At 42.7% G+C, this 19,150-nt stretch overlaps 1 protein-coding gene across 7 annotated transcripts in view; it reads right to left on the minus strand.

Annotated features, from left to right (window-relative positions):
* Positions 1 to 19,150, minus strand: part of JARID2 (jumonji and AT-rich interaction domain containing 2) — a 280,808-nt gene that overhangs the window by 66,029 nt on the left and 195,629 nt on the right. For all 7 annotated transcript variants that reach the window (XM_078000932.1, XM_078000935.1, XM_078000934.1 and 4 more), the window contains one exon: positions 8,241 to 8,410. In XM_078000932.1, coding sequence (XP_077857058.1) covers positions 8,241 to 8,410 — 170 coding nt within the window. The remainder of the gene's footprint in view (positions 1 to 8,240; positions 8,411 to 19,150) is intronic.

Raw genomic sequence — 19,150 nt, forward strand, 5'->3', positions numbered from 1 at the left:
TTCTCAAACATACACTTTCACTATTGCTGTTCTCAAAAACTAAGATGCAACACCTCCCAGAGACCCTCAAAAAAAGTTGTGTACCACTGGAGACAGTGTGCTTTCCTCCCCAAAGAGTTTACATAATGTAAAGTATTCCCATTTTGCTCAAGGAAGCTCATTATTAGCACCATAGTGTTTCTTGCAATTGGGGGATTACTTAATTGCTTTCTGGCAGGTTAATCCCCTTTCATTCTGTGACCTCCAAATCACCCCAGGCTTTTGCGTTTGCCCTACTTAGAATTCCTAGTCCTCAATACTCAAGGCTAGGACTACATCAAAACATGTGTTCCTTGCCAACGAGGCCAGCAACGCTCTCTAGAAAAAACACCACAGGTGGACTGTCTCTTCTATTACCTACGGTCTACTCAGCTGATCTTTTAGACAGTTCCACCTGAATCCAAAATCTAACTCTCTTCCTCTCCACTACCTCTGCCTCAATTCACTGGAAAAGTGGAAAATAAATGTACAGTTGGACCTCTGTATCAGAGGCTTCTGCACCCGTGGAATCAACCCACTGTAGATCGAAAACATTCAGGTAAAAAAGGAGACGGTTGCATCTGTGCTGAACACATACAGACCCATTTTTTCCTTGTAATTATTCTCTAAACAATATTGTGAAACAAATTTACAGGGCATTTACATTGTATTAAGTATTATAAGTAATCCAGAGATTATTTAAAGTATACAGGAGGATGTGCATACATGCAAATACCATGTACCATGTTACACAATGGACTTGAGTATCCATGAATTTTGGTATCAAAAGGAGGTCCATAAATCAGTCCCCTGAGTTGTCAAAGGATGACTATATGTGGATGACTGCCTGAAGTATTAATTCTGGGCTAGTTCATACCCATTGGCTTTAGTTCACTTCCGCAGCAACTGTGTGCTGTAGACTCTCGAATATCCATTTCGCAGATGAGGAAGCTCAGGCTGAGAAATATTTAAATCATCTGCCCCAAGACTTGCCAGCCTTCGGCCAATGCCCCTAGGAAGACCTCCCTGCAGCCTCAATCGATTTTCTGCAGAGCTGCCAGTAACATCTTTCTAACCTTGTAGGTGTATAATGATGTCACCCCTGACTTGAAGAACCCAAGGGGCACTCCAGTAACTACCCCAGGGCATGCAGAATCTGAGGCTTATCCTAACTTTCTTGCTTTAACTCCAGGCCCTCCAACATCAATGCATGCCTTGGCAGGTGCTTCTACAGAACCCCTTCCCAGCACTATCCTCTTTCTGCAAAGGTTCCTAATGCACTGTAACTCAAGACCTGCAGCAAATGTCACCCATTCCTTTGCAGCCATCCCAGAGCCTCTCCCTTCCCACTTTTATTGGTACACATCTCTACCCCAGCATTTTCACGCATTTATTGTTATATCCTCAATTTTACCCACCACCGATACTGCTTTCCTGGGCCTAATCTGTTTTCTAGGTGTCTAGCATACAAAAAGAGTTTAATAAAGGTTTGCTGAATTCATTAGCAATTGAATGACAGCTGATCACTAAAGATTCTGTAAGACAGAAGAAACAAAAGGCAGGCAGTTCCAAAACAAGACAGCATTGCTTCACAACGGCTGACAGTAAGGATATTTACGAGGAATTCCCCATAATAACGCTCTCTTCAATGTGCCGAGCTGTGACGCTCAACTGTGAAGCCCACGGTCATAGAAATGAACTGTGTATGTAGGTTTGCATGCTTCAGGAGTCCCCTTTGGGAATCCCCTTGTTTGCAGTGCCCCGTAAAGAGGAAAATGTAAATAAGAGAATCATTTAACCTGCCAGTGCTCTGCTACATTAAGCTCTTTTTAATCTGTTAATAATCATAGTCAGAACAAAGAGGAGACGACAGAACTCATTAAGAATAACGAGAGTGGTGACAGGGAATACGGCGATGGTACGAATCACTGCATGCAGTAAGTGCAAAACCCTCTTCCCCGCGTGTGCCAGTGAAAGATACTAATTATGCCTCTGGCAAAAGACATGTGGACCCCTTCAAAGCAGCTATTTAAAGATAAATACACTGCGGGCAAATACTTCGGGCCGGCTGCACTATTCATCCCACCCTCCTTTCCTTTAGAAATGTTAGGTCACAATATTAAATAGGAAATGAAAGAGCCTTGCAGACTTAGCTGGTAGTGTCTTAAAACAAATTTGTTTTAGATTTCTAAAGCTTTTAACCTCAGAATGACTAGCTGGGTGTTTACATATCTATACTAATCCCAGTATTAATGGCATAGGGTTTTTTCTCCCCATCTCAAAGATTTCTCACTGTCATTAACAGATTACAAACAAGGTTTAAAGAACTCCATTCGCTGTCTTTCCCTTGGCCTCACAATTTATTCTCTTCCAAATTCCCAAGAATTGTCAAGAATATTAAAGGTAATAATTGAGGACTGGAGACAAAAAAAAAAAAAAAAAGACCTGGATCCTTAGCAACAAACATCACTTCCAGGTGTTTGATTTGGCTCCTTCATTATTTCTGCAGCCAGACTTTCTTCCCTATACATAATGAGCATATTAAAGACTGCCTTCTTTACCCCTCACAGTGCCCGCTTGTCACCCAAGGGTGATGGGCTAAATGAGCTCTTTATGGTGAACACTAGAGGCTTGGGGATGTGACAAGTTATGTTTGCTTTGGAATCAGCACCAAAAAAGAACAGAATTAGAATGCAGGTGTAAGAAGGTTAATCGCATTCCCAACTGTCAACTTTGCCTGAAAGGGCTTCAACAAGGTGAAGATTTAACTAAGGATATGCGTCATCAGCACTGGATATCAAAAAGGCGAAATATCTCTAAGTGTGCATCAGGAATTAGATAGATTATGAGACATTCGCCAAATGGAACATAAGCTATTAAAATGAAATGACAGGCATTTTTGTGACAGTGTTAAGTAGGAAATCCAGACTGCAAAAAACAAAAGTATATTGCAGTATCATTTCAGGAAAAATATGTATTATATACGCACACCGAATGCTCAGTAAGATACTCACAAACAAGGTAATTAACAGCAGTCATCTCTGGGAGATGGTGGAGATGCTATTTTGAATGTATTCTTTTGCCTACTTCTTTACCTTTCTTCTGCCAATATTCCCAAGATGAACAGGAACTACTTTTATGATTGTAAAAAAAAAAAAAAAAAAAAAAAGGCCGGGCGCGGTGGCTCAAGCCTGTAATCCCAGCACTTTGGGAGGCCGAGACGGGTGGATCACGAGTTCAGGAGATCGAGACCATCCTGGCTAACACAGTGAAACCCCGTCTCTACTAAAAATACAAAAAAAACTTAGCCGGGCGAGGTGGCAGGCGCCTGTAGTCCCAGCTACTCGGGAGGCTGAGGCAGGAGAATGGCGTGAACCCGGGAGGCGGAGCTTGCAGTGAGCTGAGATCCGGCCACTGCACTCCAGCCTGGGTGACAGAGCGAGACTCCGTCTCAAAAAAAAACAAAAACAAAAAAAACAAAAAAACTTAACATCCTGTTTTTCTTAAATTAAAATGGAAATAGAAGTATTAAAGTACCACAACAACAGGGATCACTATGTAACCTTTGTACACACTGAAATACAGGTTTTAATTAGCTCAAGAAACTACCTATTAAAAGATGCTATCTAAGGCCACCAAATCCATCAGATTTTCAGGGTCATGAAGCTATAATAAGCATCATCTGTCATTTGGAGCTTGTAGAGTCAGATCAGGTAAACACACTTATCCTCTTGGGGGAAAAAAAGGCATTTTAAAGCTGAGATGACTCATTTTTAATACCTCAGATCTAAAAAAAAGTATGAGAAATAGCAAAACAGTACAATATTGTGTGTATACCAACAGAAAAACAAATAACAAAGCCTATTTTTATTGCTTAGCTCATACATGAATTTCATTTCCAAGGTTCAGAGCATTTTTTAAAATTGGTTTTAAACATCTCCTAGGCTTTAATTATTTAAACCTTTTTTTGTATTTGACATCTAAAAGAAGTAAATTTTATCTATGAAAATATGATTCTCTTCTGTCTGGAATCCTGAAACTTCAAAGCCAGGTACTTACTTGGTGACGTTTTCTCTAGATGGCATTTATGTGAACAATAAATAAGCATGCCTCTGCAACTAAGAGACTCTCTGAGTTTCCCAGAACCTCAGAAAACATGTTATAAGATAGTGCACACACAAGTACACGTAGCACAAATACACATACTCCTCTCTATACAGAATCACTGAGACATTCCCTGATGGGTTTCTCTCCTTCTCTACCTTTGGGAACTAAATACAACAGTCACAATTGTTCCATAGTAAAGACTTGCATAACTAAATTCCATAATCAACAGAGCAATCTTTAGACATCCTAATGAAACGGGATTGGTGGATTGGTGGAGGCAGAAACTATTAATTCACGATTTACTAAGCAAAATGCCGAGAGCAATTCTAGACATCAAAATTCCTTTCTCAAAAGTAGCCAAACTAGTTAAGTCATAGTTACTCTTTAAAAAACCTGGCTTTGGCCAGGCGCGGCGGCTCACGCCTGTAATCCCAGGACTTTGGAAGGCCAAGGCGGTCGGATCGCCTGAGGTCTGGAGTTCGGGACCAGCCTGACTAACATAGTGAAATCCCGTCTCTACTAAAAATACAAAAATTAGCCGGGCATAGTGGCGGGCACCTGTAATCCCAGCTACTTGGGAGGCTGAGGCAGGAGAATCACTTGAACTTAGGAGGCGGAGGTTGCTGTGAGCCAAGATCGCGCTACTGCACTCCAGCCTGGGCGACAGAGTAAGACTCTGTCTCAAAAAACACACCTGGCAATTGTGTTTAAAAGCCAATTATGTTTAAAAGCCATGCATATTTAGTAAAGGATACCAAATTATGGTTAGATAGAAGGAGTAAGTTCTAGTGTTCTATACCACCGTAGGATGTCTACAGTTAGCAATATCTAGAAGGAGGATGTGGAATATTCCCAACACCAACAAATTATGAATGTTTGAGATGAGGGATACGCTGATTACCCTGATCTGATCACTTATATGTATCACAAAATCATGTGACCCATAAATATGTACAATTATGTCATTTAAAAAAAAATTTTTGAAGCCATGCAAGACCAAAGTCACAAAGAGTCCCATATCACCGTTTTGGTTTTTTTTGTTTTTTTTTTGTTTTTTTTTTTGGAGACAGAGTGCCGCTTTATTGCTGAGGCGGCAGTGCTGAGGCACAGTCATGTCTCACGGCAGCCTCAAACTCCAGGTGTCAAGGATTCTTCCGTGTCAGCCTCCACGTAGATGGGCTACAGGTGGCACAACCAAGCCCGGCTGGATCCACCTGAATCACCTTGCTGCTGATGGCGCTGTGGAGCCTTCAAAGACTCCTTTAGGGCAAATACATCCTTCTGAGTACACAGCCCACTCGTTCTCCACTCCTGATCGTCACACCACACTCTACCAGTCTCACAGCCTAGTGGCCAGCCCAGCACAAGAGTCTGTCATATGTAGTCCTCACAGCTTCCCTTCCATCTTCATACTCAACATCCAGGATCAGGAGAATCTTTCAGCCAAAATCTATGTAAAAAGTAACAGAGATGTCTGGGCATGGTGGCTCATGCCTGTCATCCCAGCACTTCGGGAGGCTGAGATGGCAGGAGAATTGCATGAGCCCAGGACTTCAAGACCAGCCTGGGAAACACAGCAAGACCCCTTCTCTACCAAACAAAAACAAAAAACAAAAAACAAAAAACAAAAACAAACAAAAAAAAACTAAAAGTAAAAATAAAAAAAATTGCTCAGTGTGGTTGCATGCGCCTGTAGGTCTAGCTATTAGAGAGGTTGAGGCAGAAGGATGGCTTGAGCCCAGAAGGTTGAGGCTGCTTAGAGCCATGACTGTGTCACTGAACTCCAGAAGTGAACAACCTCTCATCATCTTATTTTCATATGAGACAAGAGCCTGTGTCTCCAAAAACAAACCAAAAAGTTAACGGAGATCAACTGGTGGGAATCCCACCTACTTCATCTCCCTGTTTTCAAGGCTCAATGACCGACAAGGGCTACAAAATTTCTAACAAGTACGTAATAACTCTCCTTTCTTATGTATTAAGAATCACCAGCAACTATCATCATATCCTACGTCAAAAATTCCCCCAAACAATTCAGTCCCAAAGCCAATTGGTAAGGCAGGGCAACTGGGCAAAGGGAGGGAGTGAGGAGCAACCACATGGGGTGTCAGGGCTGAGTTTCCCATCGTGGGGGCAGCAGAGATGGGAGGTGGGTTACACTGAAAAGACACGGCAAATAAGTATATTAAGGATTACAGGAGCCAAGGTCCTCGGGGATGAATGCACATGAACCCCTTGGTGTTAAACTGAAACTGGAAGTATGGCTGCTAACTCACAGATTTTAATAAACACAGAACTCCGCATAGACCCCTGTAAACACACAACCTCAGTCTACTAAGAACACCTGGGAGAAATGACATTCCCATAGTTCCCAGCATCCCTTGTGCCCAGATCTTGGCTCGTGAACAGTACTTGTCCCTACAAGAAAGCAGGGCTCCTTGGAGACATGTCCATTTCCAGGGCTGAGGGCGGGAAAATACACCATGAGCCTGGAACATTTTGTTGTGCCAGGAGCAAGGCTGGAAGGATGACAGGGACACATCAAAAGGAATAAAAAGCCAGCCTGAAGAGGGTCCACGGATGAGACGGTGATCTGGGACAACCTGAACATCAGAATACATAATAGGAGTAACAGATCATAACCCTTTGCATAAAATAGGAAGCCCATACATATACAATTACGATAAAGATGATGAGAAGTATGTACTAGTTTCAAAGAATATCCTCTCTTAACACTTATACATTGCAAAGGCTGAGATGGGTGGGTAACTTTGCTCCTGACAGGCCCACCACAGTCAAATGATCAGCATGAACACAGTGTGGAAAGGGAAGGACTGAACTGTGTATCCCTACAGAGGACCCAACAACGAGGAGGAGGAATCACTTCCCTTGTGGCATTCCTGCCAAAAACACAAACCAGAATGTCATCATGAGGAAACACCAGGCAACCAAATCAAGGGACACTCTAAAAAATAATTGACCTGTAATTTTCAAGTGTTGAGGTCAAAGACAAAACAATGATGAACTCTTCCAGATTAAGCAGACTACACACAATTAATGGCACTGCCTAATTCTGAACTAGGTCGTTTTGCTCTAAACTCAGACATTACAAAGCACCTTCAGAACAAATGTGAAACAGAGGTTTGAGGAACTCATGGGGGCCATGTATCACTGTGAACTTCCTAACTTTGACAGTTATAGGAAAATGTATTTACCTGAAGGAAAGACACACTAATGTATCGAGTGAGGGATGATGGGTGGCAACTTTTTAAGGTACTTAAAATCTGTCTGTAATAATAAATTATCAAAATATTAATCAAATAAAAGTGACCCTGAACCCTGAGGCCTTCCCACAGATGTCCAATAGCAAAGGCCCTCTCCTTCTGTTCATTTTCTCTCAAGTAACCACATCCAAGGAACTCTCTGCGTTCAGGACTTCCTATATTTTCTTTCATTCCTCCAGAAAAGGCTCCTTATTCTCTCAGACAATCTTCTGTGTTCTTTTGTCACAGCTATTAGAAAACTTAGTAACAAGGAAACTGCAACAAACACTTTCACAAATAACTCCATTCAGATCCCAAATCCACCTGGACTCTGTTAACTGGTTCAAGTTGAAACGTGGACCAGTATTTGCACAGTCAGACTCTGAAAGTACTAGTATTGTTTCCTTAACATAATACAGGGCTGAGAGAACCATAAGTCCCTCATCACCACGGCTTATTGACAGGCCTTCGGAAGCACATAGAAAGGGGCCTTCATATCCCCAAAGTACTCTATCAAAAAAAATTGCCTTACAAAACAATGTGTGCAAGGCGGTGGTGTGGTGGAGAGAAATCAAATTAGAAGTCAAAGTTAGAAACTGCATAATTGCGTATCGAGAAGCCAGGAAGTGGGGTGTAAGAGTCATATTAAAAAGGAAATAAAACTTAACAGATGTTTAAAAGGCCACACCCAGCACTCTCAAAGGGATTTCTCACTTTCAATTCCCCCTCAACCCAGGTTGGGGGACAGAAAAATGAACATGGCAGAGAGTAGAGCTCAAGTCTATTCCACGTATACCTCAGGCTTACATGTAGATTCCATGTAGACCTCGTCTGATCATTGCAAAGTCTTACCTCGAAGGCAGAGAAAGGTAAGAAAATCTTCTGTCTTAGGCTTCCTTTTAGAGAGGTCTGATATCTGAGTAGCTGGAGGGGGTAGCAATGGCTCCACTATCTTTACTGGAGTTGTGCTGGGACTATTCGGCTGAGATTGAGCAAACTTCCTTTGTGCTTGCAGCCTGGGCCTGTAAAAGCAAAAGAAAATTAAAAATAAATTAAGCAGAGACTGGAGGATATAGGCCTACGTGCAGCAATAAAATCATGATACATAAGGAGAAAAAAGATCCTATTTCAAGCAAACTCTTTCTAATTAAGGTTCTATATCTCTCACACTCTCACAAACCACGGGACTCCTTTCAAGCGCAATAAATTTGGTTAAACGATTGTGTTTCGTACACTGATATACAAGGTGTGTCATGGACATGTGTATACATGTGTGTAGAAGTACATGCCTATGTACACACCGTTTCCCTGAGCATTTAAAAACTACACACGGTATTTGACGTCATCAGCTTAATGGTATTCATTTATTTCAACTGACAGTAAGCAGGAAACCCTGTATCATCCTGCTGCGTTTATACAGCACCCTATAGTTTCACCTAAAGGGGTCACGAATCCATCCCCACCTCTCTTCTGTGTCGTCACATCCAGGTCACCTTTGCCTATTTAGCCATCAGTGTCCCTGTTGCCACTTCTAAATTCAGCCATGAAAAGTTCACTACAACAATTCAAGTTGGTACTGCAGAAAACGGTATGTATCTATGCCCCCTCCAATCCCAAATTCTGGGTTACCCTCTGCCAACAAGGTCAAATTACAACTTTTTTTTTTTTTTTTTTTTTTTAGGCAGAGTCTCGCACTGTTGCCCAGGCTGGAGTGCAGTGGTGCAATCTTGGCTTACTGCAACCTCCACCTCCCAGGTTCAAGCGATTACCCTGCCTCAGTCTCCCAAGTAGCTGGGATTACAGGCGCCCGCCACCACACCCAGCTAATTTTTTTGTATTTTTAGTAGAGACGGGGTTTCATCATGTTGGCCAGGCTGCTCTTGAACTCCTGACCTTGTGATTCGCCTGCCTCGGCCTCCCAAAGTGCTGGGATTACAGGTGTGAGCCACCACACTCAGCCAAATTGCAACTATTTAGGTAGAGATTGAAACAAAAAATAGCCTTCATCTACCCTTCAGGCTTCTTTCCCGTTACAATCCTATGCTAACTCCCTAACTTACCCATTTGGTATCTACAGAGTACATTTCAATTCCTTTCACCTGAAAATCTTAGGTAGAAATTCCTTTCTATCAAAATGAATCCTAATGGATCCTGGAACTGAATTTTGTTTGTTTGTGATGGAGTCTTTCTCTGTTGCCACCTTAGCTCACTGCAACCTCCACCTCCCAGGTTCAAGTGGTTCTCCTCCCTCAGCCTCCTGAGTAGCTGGGATTACAGGCATGCGCCACTACGCCCAGCTAATTTTGGTATTTTTTTGTAGAGGTGGGGTTTCACCATGTTGGCCAGGCTGCTCTTGAACTCCTGACCTCAGGTGATCCACCCATCTTGACCTTCCAAAGCACTGGGATTACACACGTGAGCCACCACACCCAGCCCGGTTTGTTCTTTTTTAACACAATAGCCAATAAGAAATTTCCTTGTCTCTCCATCAATAAATACAATAACGTATTTTTGCTTTATGATCAACTTAATATTTATCATCAATTGCCTAATAGTCACTCTTCCTCTAATTGTAAAGGTCTCCACTCATGGAATAGTAAGCACTCGCAAGGATGAGAACTTGGGTCCTAGTTTAAACTGTTCATCTAGACCTGCTTATAGAGATACTTGAAAAACATTATTTGAGGGCAGGGAAAAAAACAAAAGAATGAAGAATCACAGTACAGGGATCAAAATAGACCCGATCAGAAGCCCAAACACTACGTAGGATGGATAATGCAACCCCACTCAAAACAATTAACTAATAAAACTAAAGTGCCGGGGGCAGGGGTTCACCCCTGTAATCCCAGCACTTTGGGAGGCCGACGTGGGTGGATCATCTGAGGTCAGGAGTTCGAGACCAGCGTGGCCAACATGGTGAAACCCCGTCTCTACTAAAAATACAAAAATTAGCCTGGTGTGGTGACATGCTCCTGCAATCCCAGCTACTTCGGAGGCTGAGGCAGGAGAATCACTGGAACTCGGGAGGCGAAGATTCCAATGAGTTGAGATCGAGTCACTGCACTCCAGCCTGGGCGACAAGAGCGAAACTCTGTCTCAAAAATAATAACGAATAAAAAAACTAAATAAGTAAAAGAGGGCAGATGCATTCCCTTGAAGACATTGTTGGGAGTGGGTTATATAGAATAGTAAGCATGCATCCTAAACTGCTGATGCTCAAAATGCCGTAACATTAAAAAAAAAAAAAAAAAAAAATCACAATATTTAACAAATTCCTACAGCAAAATACACACACACACACACACACACACACACACGACTGCCTACTTCGTCAAAACTAATACCTTTAAATTTAACCTCATAAATCCTCCACACTCACCAAATATAAAGTACCACAATATTATGAAGAATTTCTAATCTCATTTTAACCTTAAATTCCCTTGTATGTCCTAAGCAGTGTTTGCTCTTGCCTCCCCATGACCATCAAAAACACTACTGTCTAATAATATTCCTAATACAAACTGACAATCCATCAAAAAGGACAAAGTGTGACTCCCAACTACTTACTGGGTAATCTAGAGTCCTTAAAAAAAAAAAAAAAAAAATCTACAAACAATGTAGGTCATTACAGACCACTTTTTTTTTTTTTTAAACCTTTTTATTGAAACAGGGTCTCACTCTGTCACCCAGGCTGGAGTGCAGTGACGCTATCACAGCTCACTACAGCCTTAAACTCCTGGGCTCAAGAGATCTTCCCACCTCAGCCTTGCAAAATGCTGGGCCTACAGGTACGTGCCACTGCACTCAGCTGTTTTTGGGTTGTTGTTGTTGCTCGGTTTTTTTTTTTTATAGAGACAGGGTCTCCCCACATGGTGCCCGGGCTGGTTTTGAACTCCCGGCCTCAAGCCTATCTCCTGCCTTGGCCTCCCGAAGTGTTGGGATTACATGCATGAGCCATGACGCCTGGCCCAAAAAGCACTTTAGAACCCAGGAATAACTGATATGAAACAGTCATATTAACAAGGTAACAGGAGGAAGTGAATCAAGTTTAACAAAAATGCCCTAGTGTTGTTTTAAAAAAAAATAAGGGGGAGGGTGGGATCAGGCAATGCCACTATCTCTATGTGATGGGGAACAAAGAGCTTTTTTGCAACCAACTGCCTACCTGTATAGAAGACATGACAGACCAGAAGCCCAGAGGCGGGACCTTCACATGGGACAATGAAGTGGGGGGCGGTTAGGGTGAGGGGGATTTTCAGACAATCAGAGAGCCTCATCTGTCACAGATGAGGAGCAGTTTCTGCTTGGTTGTTTTTCCCCCTTTAAATTTTCTATCTGTTACAAATGACTTTTTTTTTTTTTTAATTACATAAGAAAATAGAACAAAGGGACAAAAGGCAATTTAAAAAGACAAAATACAAGCAAATTTATTGGGACTCAACAGACACAAAATCACTCCATCAAACTTTCTCAAGGCTGGCTCTCAATTTCCACATCAATTCCCAGGCAGCTGGTGATGGCCAGGTCTCGAGGAGGGAAGGCTACTGAGCCCTTGGTCCACACTCCAACCAGCTGCCAGGTGGACTGACACAACACAACCGCCCTCCTTTTCCAGTGAGGCTTTCGTTCCCACCAACTTCCCAGACTGTTTTAAAACAAAGGAAATGTTGTGCCGTATTTAGAAAAATTGCTGGTTTTCATTCTACTGAAAAGTGTTTTTAATTGGCAATTACAAATATATACTTCTTCATTTGAATGGACGCAATTCGCACTCTGAGTATTGCAGGAATTTTATAGAAATATTGCCTGCATGTGAACAGGATGTTAAGTGTTTACAGCTTTTTGAGAAGTCAGGGAAAACAAACGCTACACACGATGAGAAGATTGTGCAGCGACAATGAGAAACAAACAAGTAAACACAGACTAAGCACAGACAACGGAGTGAGACACTGTGAGATATTTTACAATTTCAGGACCTCAAAGATAAACTGCTGCCCACCAATGCTGAAATAAAAGATAAACTGCTGCCCACCAATGCTGAAATAAAAGGTGCTTGGTGCCTGGTGACGTTCCCAGGGAGGCTATGAAAAATAAGGCAATAAGAGATTAAAAAGTGGCAGCAAAATAAATTACCCCTTAGAGGAAGAAGCCAAGCTCCCAAGTGATTAAACAGTTGTGAGACCCAGATGAAGCCAGGAACTGAAGAACAAGACAAACCAATATCTTTTATAAAGAGGCTAGAAGAACCTGTATTGTCTACAAAGGGCAGGTCTGCGGTGTGGCTTTTCAACCTGCAGAGTCCCGCAGGGATTACGAAGGTGTTGACCCTGCTTTTCCTGGCCCCACACAACCAAAGGAATGGTACAGCCAAATCCTGAGTAAGCACTCCAAACAGTACAGACAGGCTTCAGGGACAGGGGTTTCCTTCTAGAATGCTGGATATAGGAAAATGGAAGAAAAGTGATTCGGACGTGCTGAAAACCTACAATATTTGCACCTAGAGATGCTGATGGAAGCAGCAGCAGAACCCTGGGGTAAAGAAGGAAGTCACCTGGCAAGCATGAGGAGCAAGGTGGTGCAGCTTCTGGGGCCTCACCCTCCAGGGGAGGCGGCATACCCGCCCACCACACCATTTACTTCCTCACTCCCTGCCATCAGCTGACTGGCATTTTCAACAGAACACCACCTGTCATTCCATTATTACAGCAAAAATGAAAAGAACTGGGATAAAAGAGGTTCAGAATCATTGTGGGGTTGGGGTGAAGAGAGCACGGGGTTCCTGGGGTTGAAGAAGTAAAAACACAAATGTTTGAGAGAAAAATAAAATGTGTGCCCTCCCAAGCCTTGGGCCTTGCACGTAGTCAGGATGGGCCTTCCTGCCCTGGGTAACACACAGCCCCAGAGAAGGTGTGTGTCCCTCACACACACCATGGAAGTCGCAATCACAGTGTAATTTCCTTCCATGTTTACTTTTTATTAATTCTTCAAGGAGATCCCTTACAGAAGACGCCTTAATTCTAGGAACTCCACACGTATCCTTTATGTCAATGAAACCAATTAAATCAAGCCCTCCAGCAAGCCAAGGTGAAAAGATCAAATCAAGTAAATGTAAACCAGCAGAGGAAGAAGTATGTTGATATATTCAAAGGATAACATTTTATTTTCAATATTGTAAAACACAGGGATGGTGCAGTGGGGGTGAGGGAATAGACGTTTCAGATCAGATCATCACTGGGAGCGTGTATCTGAATTAAAGGACAACGAAGTTCAAGTAAGTTCAGGAGAAGATGGATATGAGCCGCTGTTTGTTTGGTGTTTGGGGAAATGGGAAAGGCTGGTCACTTTGTTATGTTCAAGGATCTTAATAAGATCCCCTTCACTGTACACACGAGTAACTAGGAGAAGGGTGAGACCCACCCCGGGTCACCTAACTTGGATGGCAGAACAAACAGGACCAGGAAACAAACCTATGGGTCCCCACGTGACAGCTTTCTCTGCCATGCCATGTCACGCCACGCGACCTCCACGTGGCAGGTGAAGCAAAGCCTTGTGAGCACAGCCATCCGGTGTGCACCCCCTCACTAAAAGCTGCCAGGCCAAGGAGCTCCATGGCCCCTCATTCATGACCAAAATCAGCCCTGCTGAGTGAACGCCACTGAAGCTGTCTCAAAGTAAGAGAAAGGGTGTTAAAATGAATGACCATTTACGAATTTGATCCCACAGAGTATATGGGAGTGTATGGGAGAATGGGAGTGTATGGGATCCCATAGAGTATATTCTATGTGGCAATAAATGGCCTAAGATAGAGATTGCAGGAATGGTCCAAGGGGATCTTGCTTACTCCAAACAGCTCCTTCCATCTGGAATTCTCTCTCCCTTTATCTTGCCATGGCTGGTGGCTTCTCATCCTCTAGGCCAGACAAGGGAAGAAAACAATCCAGGCCTGTTACTCTGTAATGGAGGTCACTCCCTTCATGTCTCTGGGCAGAAGCCGCCTCCTCAGAGAGAGTGACCATCCTAAAGCAGTACCTCTTGCATAACCAGCCACCTAACCCCAAACCCACTGCTTTGCCCTTCTGGTGGTATACACAGGACTCTCTACTTGCAGTCTCCTCTTTCTGATCCACTTCTATATACAGGCCTTCCCAAGTGTAGAGGAGAAGCCCTCCATAGATGCCGGAAAGGAGAAGGGGAGGAACACTACTCTGTTATAGGAGCTGCGAATTATACAACCCACCACTCATGATTCAGGAATCACAGAATCCAATACAGTCATGGTATCTGAGCAGAGGGGCAGACTGAATGGCAACTCAGAGGAAAAGGGAGATTGGTGGATGTTTGTGAGACAGATCCAACAGCAACAGGAGAGGAGGAGCCTTGGTATTGTTCTGCTCCAGGTCAAGTTAGTAGCCATCCCAGCAGAAGCCTACCTGAAGGTAGACAGGAATTCAGTTTCGTTAAGAATAAAACTGTGTCTTGAATATAGAGGCTGATATTTGAAAAGGAAAACAGAAAAATACCAACCAGGCACCTGCCCATATGGCCCTCCCTTAAGAATTTACCATGCCACTTGCCCATCCTCACCATCATCTCACAGAAGCCAAATCAGGTCTGGCTCTGGCCTGTGACACAAGGTGCTTTTCTACACCTTGGCATTCCTATAACAACTGTTCCCAAGTCACAGTTGCTGGGCCCAAGAGGCGGCTCCTGCCACACCTCATGCAACAAGACCACCACATACACCAGAGAGTACTTGTACTTCTTGATCAAGCTGCACGAGCTCCAAGGGGGAAAGATTCCTATTTCCCTTTCCCCATCCGTCCCCTCCCTAAGTTACATAGAAGGCGACTTTCTTTTTCTGCTAAGCCTCCCACAGCCACCTCTCACTTGCTGTTAGGAATCATCACTTAAAAATTTACCAAAATCAATCTTCACTTTTTGTTGTTAAAATAAAATTTATACAGCATCTTTATGAGAACGAAGGAGCATGGTAATATACACACTAACATTATATGGAAAGTTAACCAATAAATCACGAGACCATGCTTGTAAAAAAAAAAAAAACCCAGGGATGAACTAACAGTACTATGCCAAATATTTCTTTTTCTTTTGTAATACCCTCCCTGTGCCCCTTCCTCCCCAAATGATTGATTTAGAAGCTTCCTGGGCATCCTGCCATTAGAAGCTTCACACAAGGGTGGCACTGTTTCTCCAGGTTTCCTCTGGGGTCAACAGTGTAGAGTTAACCAGCTTATTGCTATCTGTGCACTCAATCTCTAGGGTAGCCCTAACTTCGGCACAACAGCAATTTCCAGGTTAATTAAATCCTATTTCTGTCCAGGATTTCTGATAGTCTGCAAACCCAAGAAGGGCATGGCGTGACACACAAATCAGCTGGAGCAAGCAGGAGCAAGGGGGACCAGGCGGCTTAAAGTGAATGCACAGCTGTTCCCTAGATGAGGGAAGTACATGCCAAAACATCATTTTATTAACTCAATTTTCCAATATTCAAAACGTAAGCTGGTAAATCCAATTATTTAGATTACATCCCAATTTTAAACAAAGGGCAAGGAAAGGGTGGGAGGGAGGGTCTGTTCATTTAAAAACAAAAAACAAAAAAAATCAGACAGTCCGTGTCTGGCAAATGCAAAATGACCGGCACGGCTGCGCTCTTTGTGCCGGTGTGGGAGCTAGTCCTGAAGCTTTGCCAACTTGCTGAAAGGCCTATTCAAAAAAAAAAAAAAAAAAAAAAAATTCCCGTGTTTCCATCCCCAAAATAATTACCCACTCCATTCGACCCCCAGACACACACACTACAAACCTGGCAGCCACTCAAAGAAACAAGAGTGTGCCCGTGTGTGTGCGCACTGGAGGTTGTGGGGGGTCGGGCAAGGGATACCCTCTACCCAGGGCAAGCTGCCCACCAAATTCAAATGCAAGTGCAGTTGCGGGTAAACCACACAGAATGGTTGTAAACATCCTGAATAGTAAAGAGAAAATAAACACATCCTCAAGTGAACCCAGAGGCTAGCAGAGACCAACTCATACCAAACTCTGTAATGAGAGGCACTAGCATAGACCATATTCTCCTGAGCGCATGGTCCACCCAGTTCTCACAGTTTTAAACTGTCAGGGTTTGATTTACCAGAAGGGGAGGGCATCACACAATGACAAAACGGGAGGTCAGCTGGCTCTGTAAGAAGAGTTATCCTACGCAGAATGCCTGCTTTATGGTACTTCCGGAGACAGAGCACTAGTGGTCCACAGGCCTCATTTCTTGCTTTACATATAAACTGATGAAATTGTTTGTTTGTGCAAAAAACCTCAGGATATTAAATATTTGCAGCACTTGTCTTAATTAAGTTACATAGGAAGCTATTTAGAGTAAACATCTGCCATAGCCGGAATTTGCGTAAAGGAACCTTTTGTTAGTTGAATTCCCCTCAAGATGAAACACTATGTTTTGCTTTGTCAGAGTGGTACAAGCGAAAGAGTAGTTGCGTCACAAAACCTGAGTTTAGTTCACCTCACCTGTCACCTAGGGCAAGCTGGGTCTTTTTTTCTGATGTGATTTTTTAAGGACTATTAACAAAGGGAAGCTAAGGCTCTGTTTAGCTCCAAGCTTCTGTGATCTTTGACCTCCTCTTAAAAACACAAGTGGTACCTGAATGTAGTGATTTCTGTAATAAATCCTTTGGATCTATCATTTCCTAAGAGTAGATGAAAAGTCCTGATTATTTTGGAGAAGTAAAATCTAAATCTCCAAACTGACAGTATATTGCTGAAGATTTCTAGCGCCAACTTTCTACCTACCAGTAAAACAGCAAACTATACTGACTTTTTAAAGACTATCACCTAGCACTTCAGCAGGTGGAGGGGGAGGTGAAAAATGCATTCATACGTATTTTAGAAAGATATCACAGTTCCAAAAATCTACTCCCCTACTCCCTTAAAGATTAGTAGCAATACAACCTGTAATCTGCACTTCCTTCCACTCAGCCCTTCCAATGAGGAGTAACTCGTTTAGGCAACACATGAACTTACTTCAGAACTGTGAGTCACCCTTAGGAACGCTAACGTAACTGCCTACAAATATATTCATCAGCTCTATCCATTAAGAAGCCAGCCCAAAGACAAGGCAAGCCTTGCAAATCCAAACATCACCACCACGTCAGAAGACACCATTCTTGCTCGCAGACACTTCACTCCCTTGGAATACTAAAGTGGAAAACAGGCATCAGAGAGAAAGGTGAACCTTTTTTTTTTTTTTTTCTTAAATTCCAGGGAAGGATTAGTGGGGGAGGAAAGAGAGAAAAAAAATTTTTTTAATCAAAGATAATAGCATTAAATATCTACAAGCTATGAACAACTTTTTCCCAAATAAAACATGACTTGGTGCACATAAATCTCAGGCAGCTGGTGACATCCTGCACAAACAGTATGAAAAGTAATATGCAGTACAGTTTTTTATTCAATTAATAAAATTATTCAATTATGTTTCTTGAAATCTTCTATGGCATCCTGAAATGTCAGAGAACCAAGACTGCCTGAAAATCATGACTGTCATGATCAAGGAAACATGTGACATTGAGTTCTTTTGTGTTCTAGAAAGCAACCACGTCAAATTTGAGAGGGATCATCATTAATCAACAATTAAAGTGGCAACAAAGCCCTTTTGTTCTGTCAGTCACAAATGACACAGTTATAGTTTACCACCTATGGAAGGCTGTCTGCGCCGCCATCCCCATGCAGCATAACCCTGTTATGAGGGCTACATCTCCAAGCCCAGGAAGGAAGAGGCACAAATACTCTTCTCGACAAAGACTGCTGGTCTCAGGACAGTCTCAAGCAAAAAGCAGATCTTAAGGCAGCAGGGACTACATAAAGATAGTAAGAGTCAGAGTAACACAAGCAAGTACCTACAGAATCCAGTCAGGATCTGGCCAAAGTAATTTCTAATAGGCTGTTGTAGTTACAAGGTGTGAACAAATTATCTAAAGTACATTCAGTTTTAAAAGCCTAGAAGAGCCAGTTAAAATGTTAATTTGCCTCTCTACTATCTCTCGATGGGATTCCCTATTTAGTTTTTAAAATATCATTTCAACAAAAACCCTAGCAGTCTCCCAATTTTAGATTACTCAACACCCAACTGCAAATTGCCAAAACTCTCCTGGCAGTGGGCATGTTTGGAAAGGCAAACGGAATGACCCTGTGAGGCGAGAATCTTGTTTTACTTCCTTTTGTCCAAAAAGAAAGAGAAATATAAAAAGAAATTGTATTCTACAATGCTATACAGCATATTAAAAAATAAAAATCCAGGCCAGGCATGGTGGATCACCTGAGGTCAAGAGTTCGAGACCATTCTGACTAATATGGTGACACCCCGTCTACTAAAAATACAAAAATTAGCTGGGCGTGGTGGCAGGCATCTGTAATCCCAGATACTAAGGAGGCTGAGGCAGGACAATAACTTGAACCTGGGAGGTGGAGGTTGCGGTGAGCCGAGACCGTGCCATTGCACTCCAGGCTGGGCAACAAGAGCGAAACTCCATCTCAAAAAATAAATAAAATAAAATAATAAAATAAAATAAAATAAAATAAAATCCAGGGGAATGCTTCTAAGATAGCTGCAGAAACTTCCCACCAGAAATATCATACCAGATGGAGCTGTGCGGTAGGTCGGGTCCTAACCATCCATTCGGCATGACAGACCACTAAGTGACCACTAAGTCCCAGAAGGACCGGAGTGGGCTCTGGCATCT

Source organism: Macaca mulatta, chromosome 4 (assembly GCF_049350105.2).
Source record: "Macaca mulatta isolate MMU2019108-1 chromosome 4, T2T-MMU8v2.0, whole genome shotgun sequence".
Lineage (NCBI taxonomy): Eukaryota > Metazoa > Chordata > Mammalia > Primates > Cercopithecidae > Macaca > Macaca mulatta.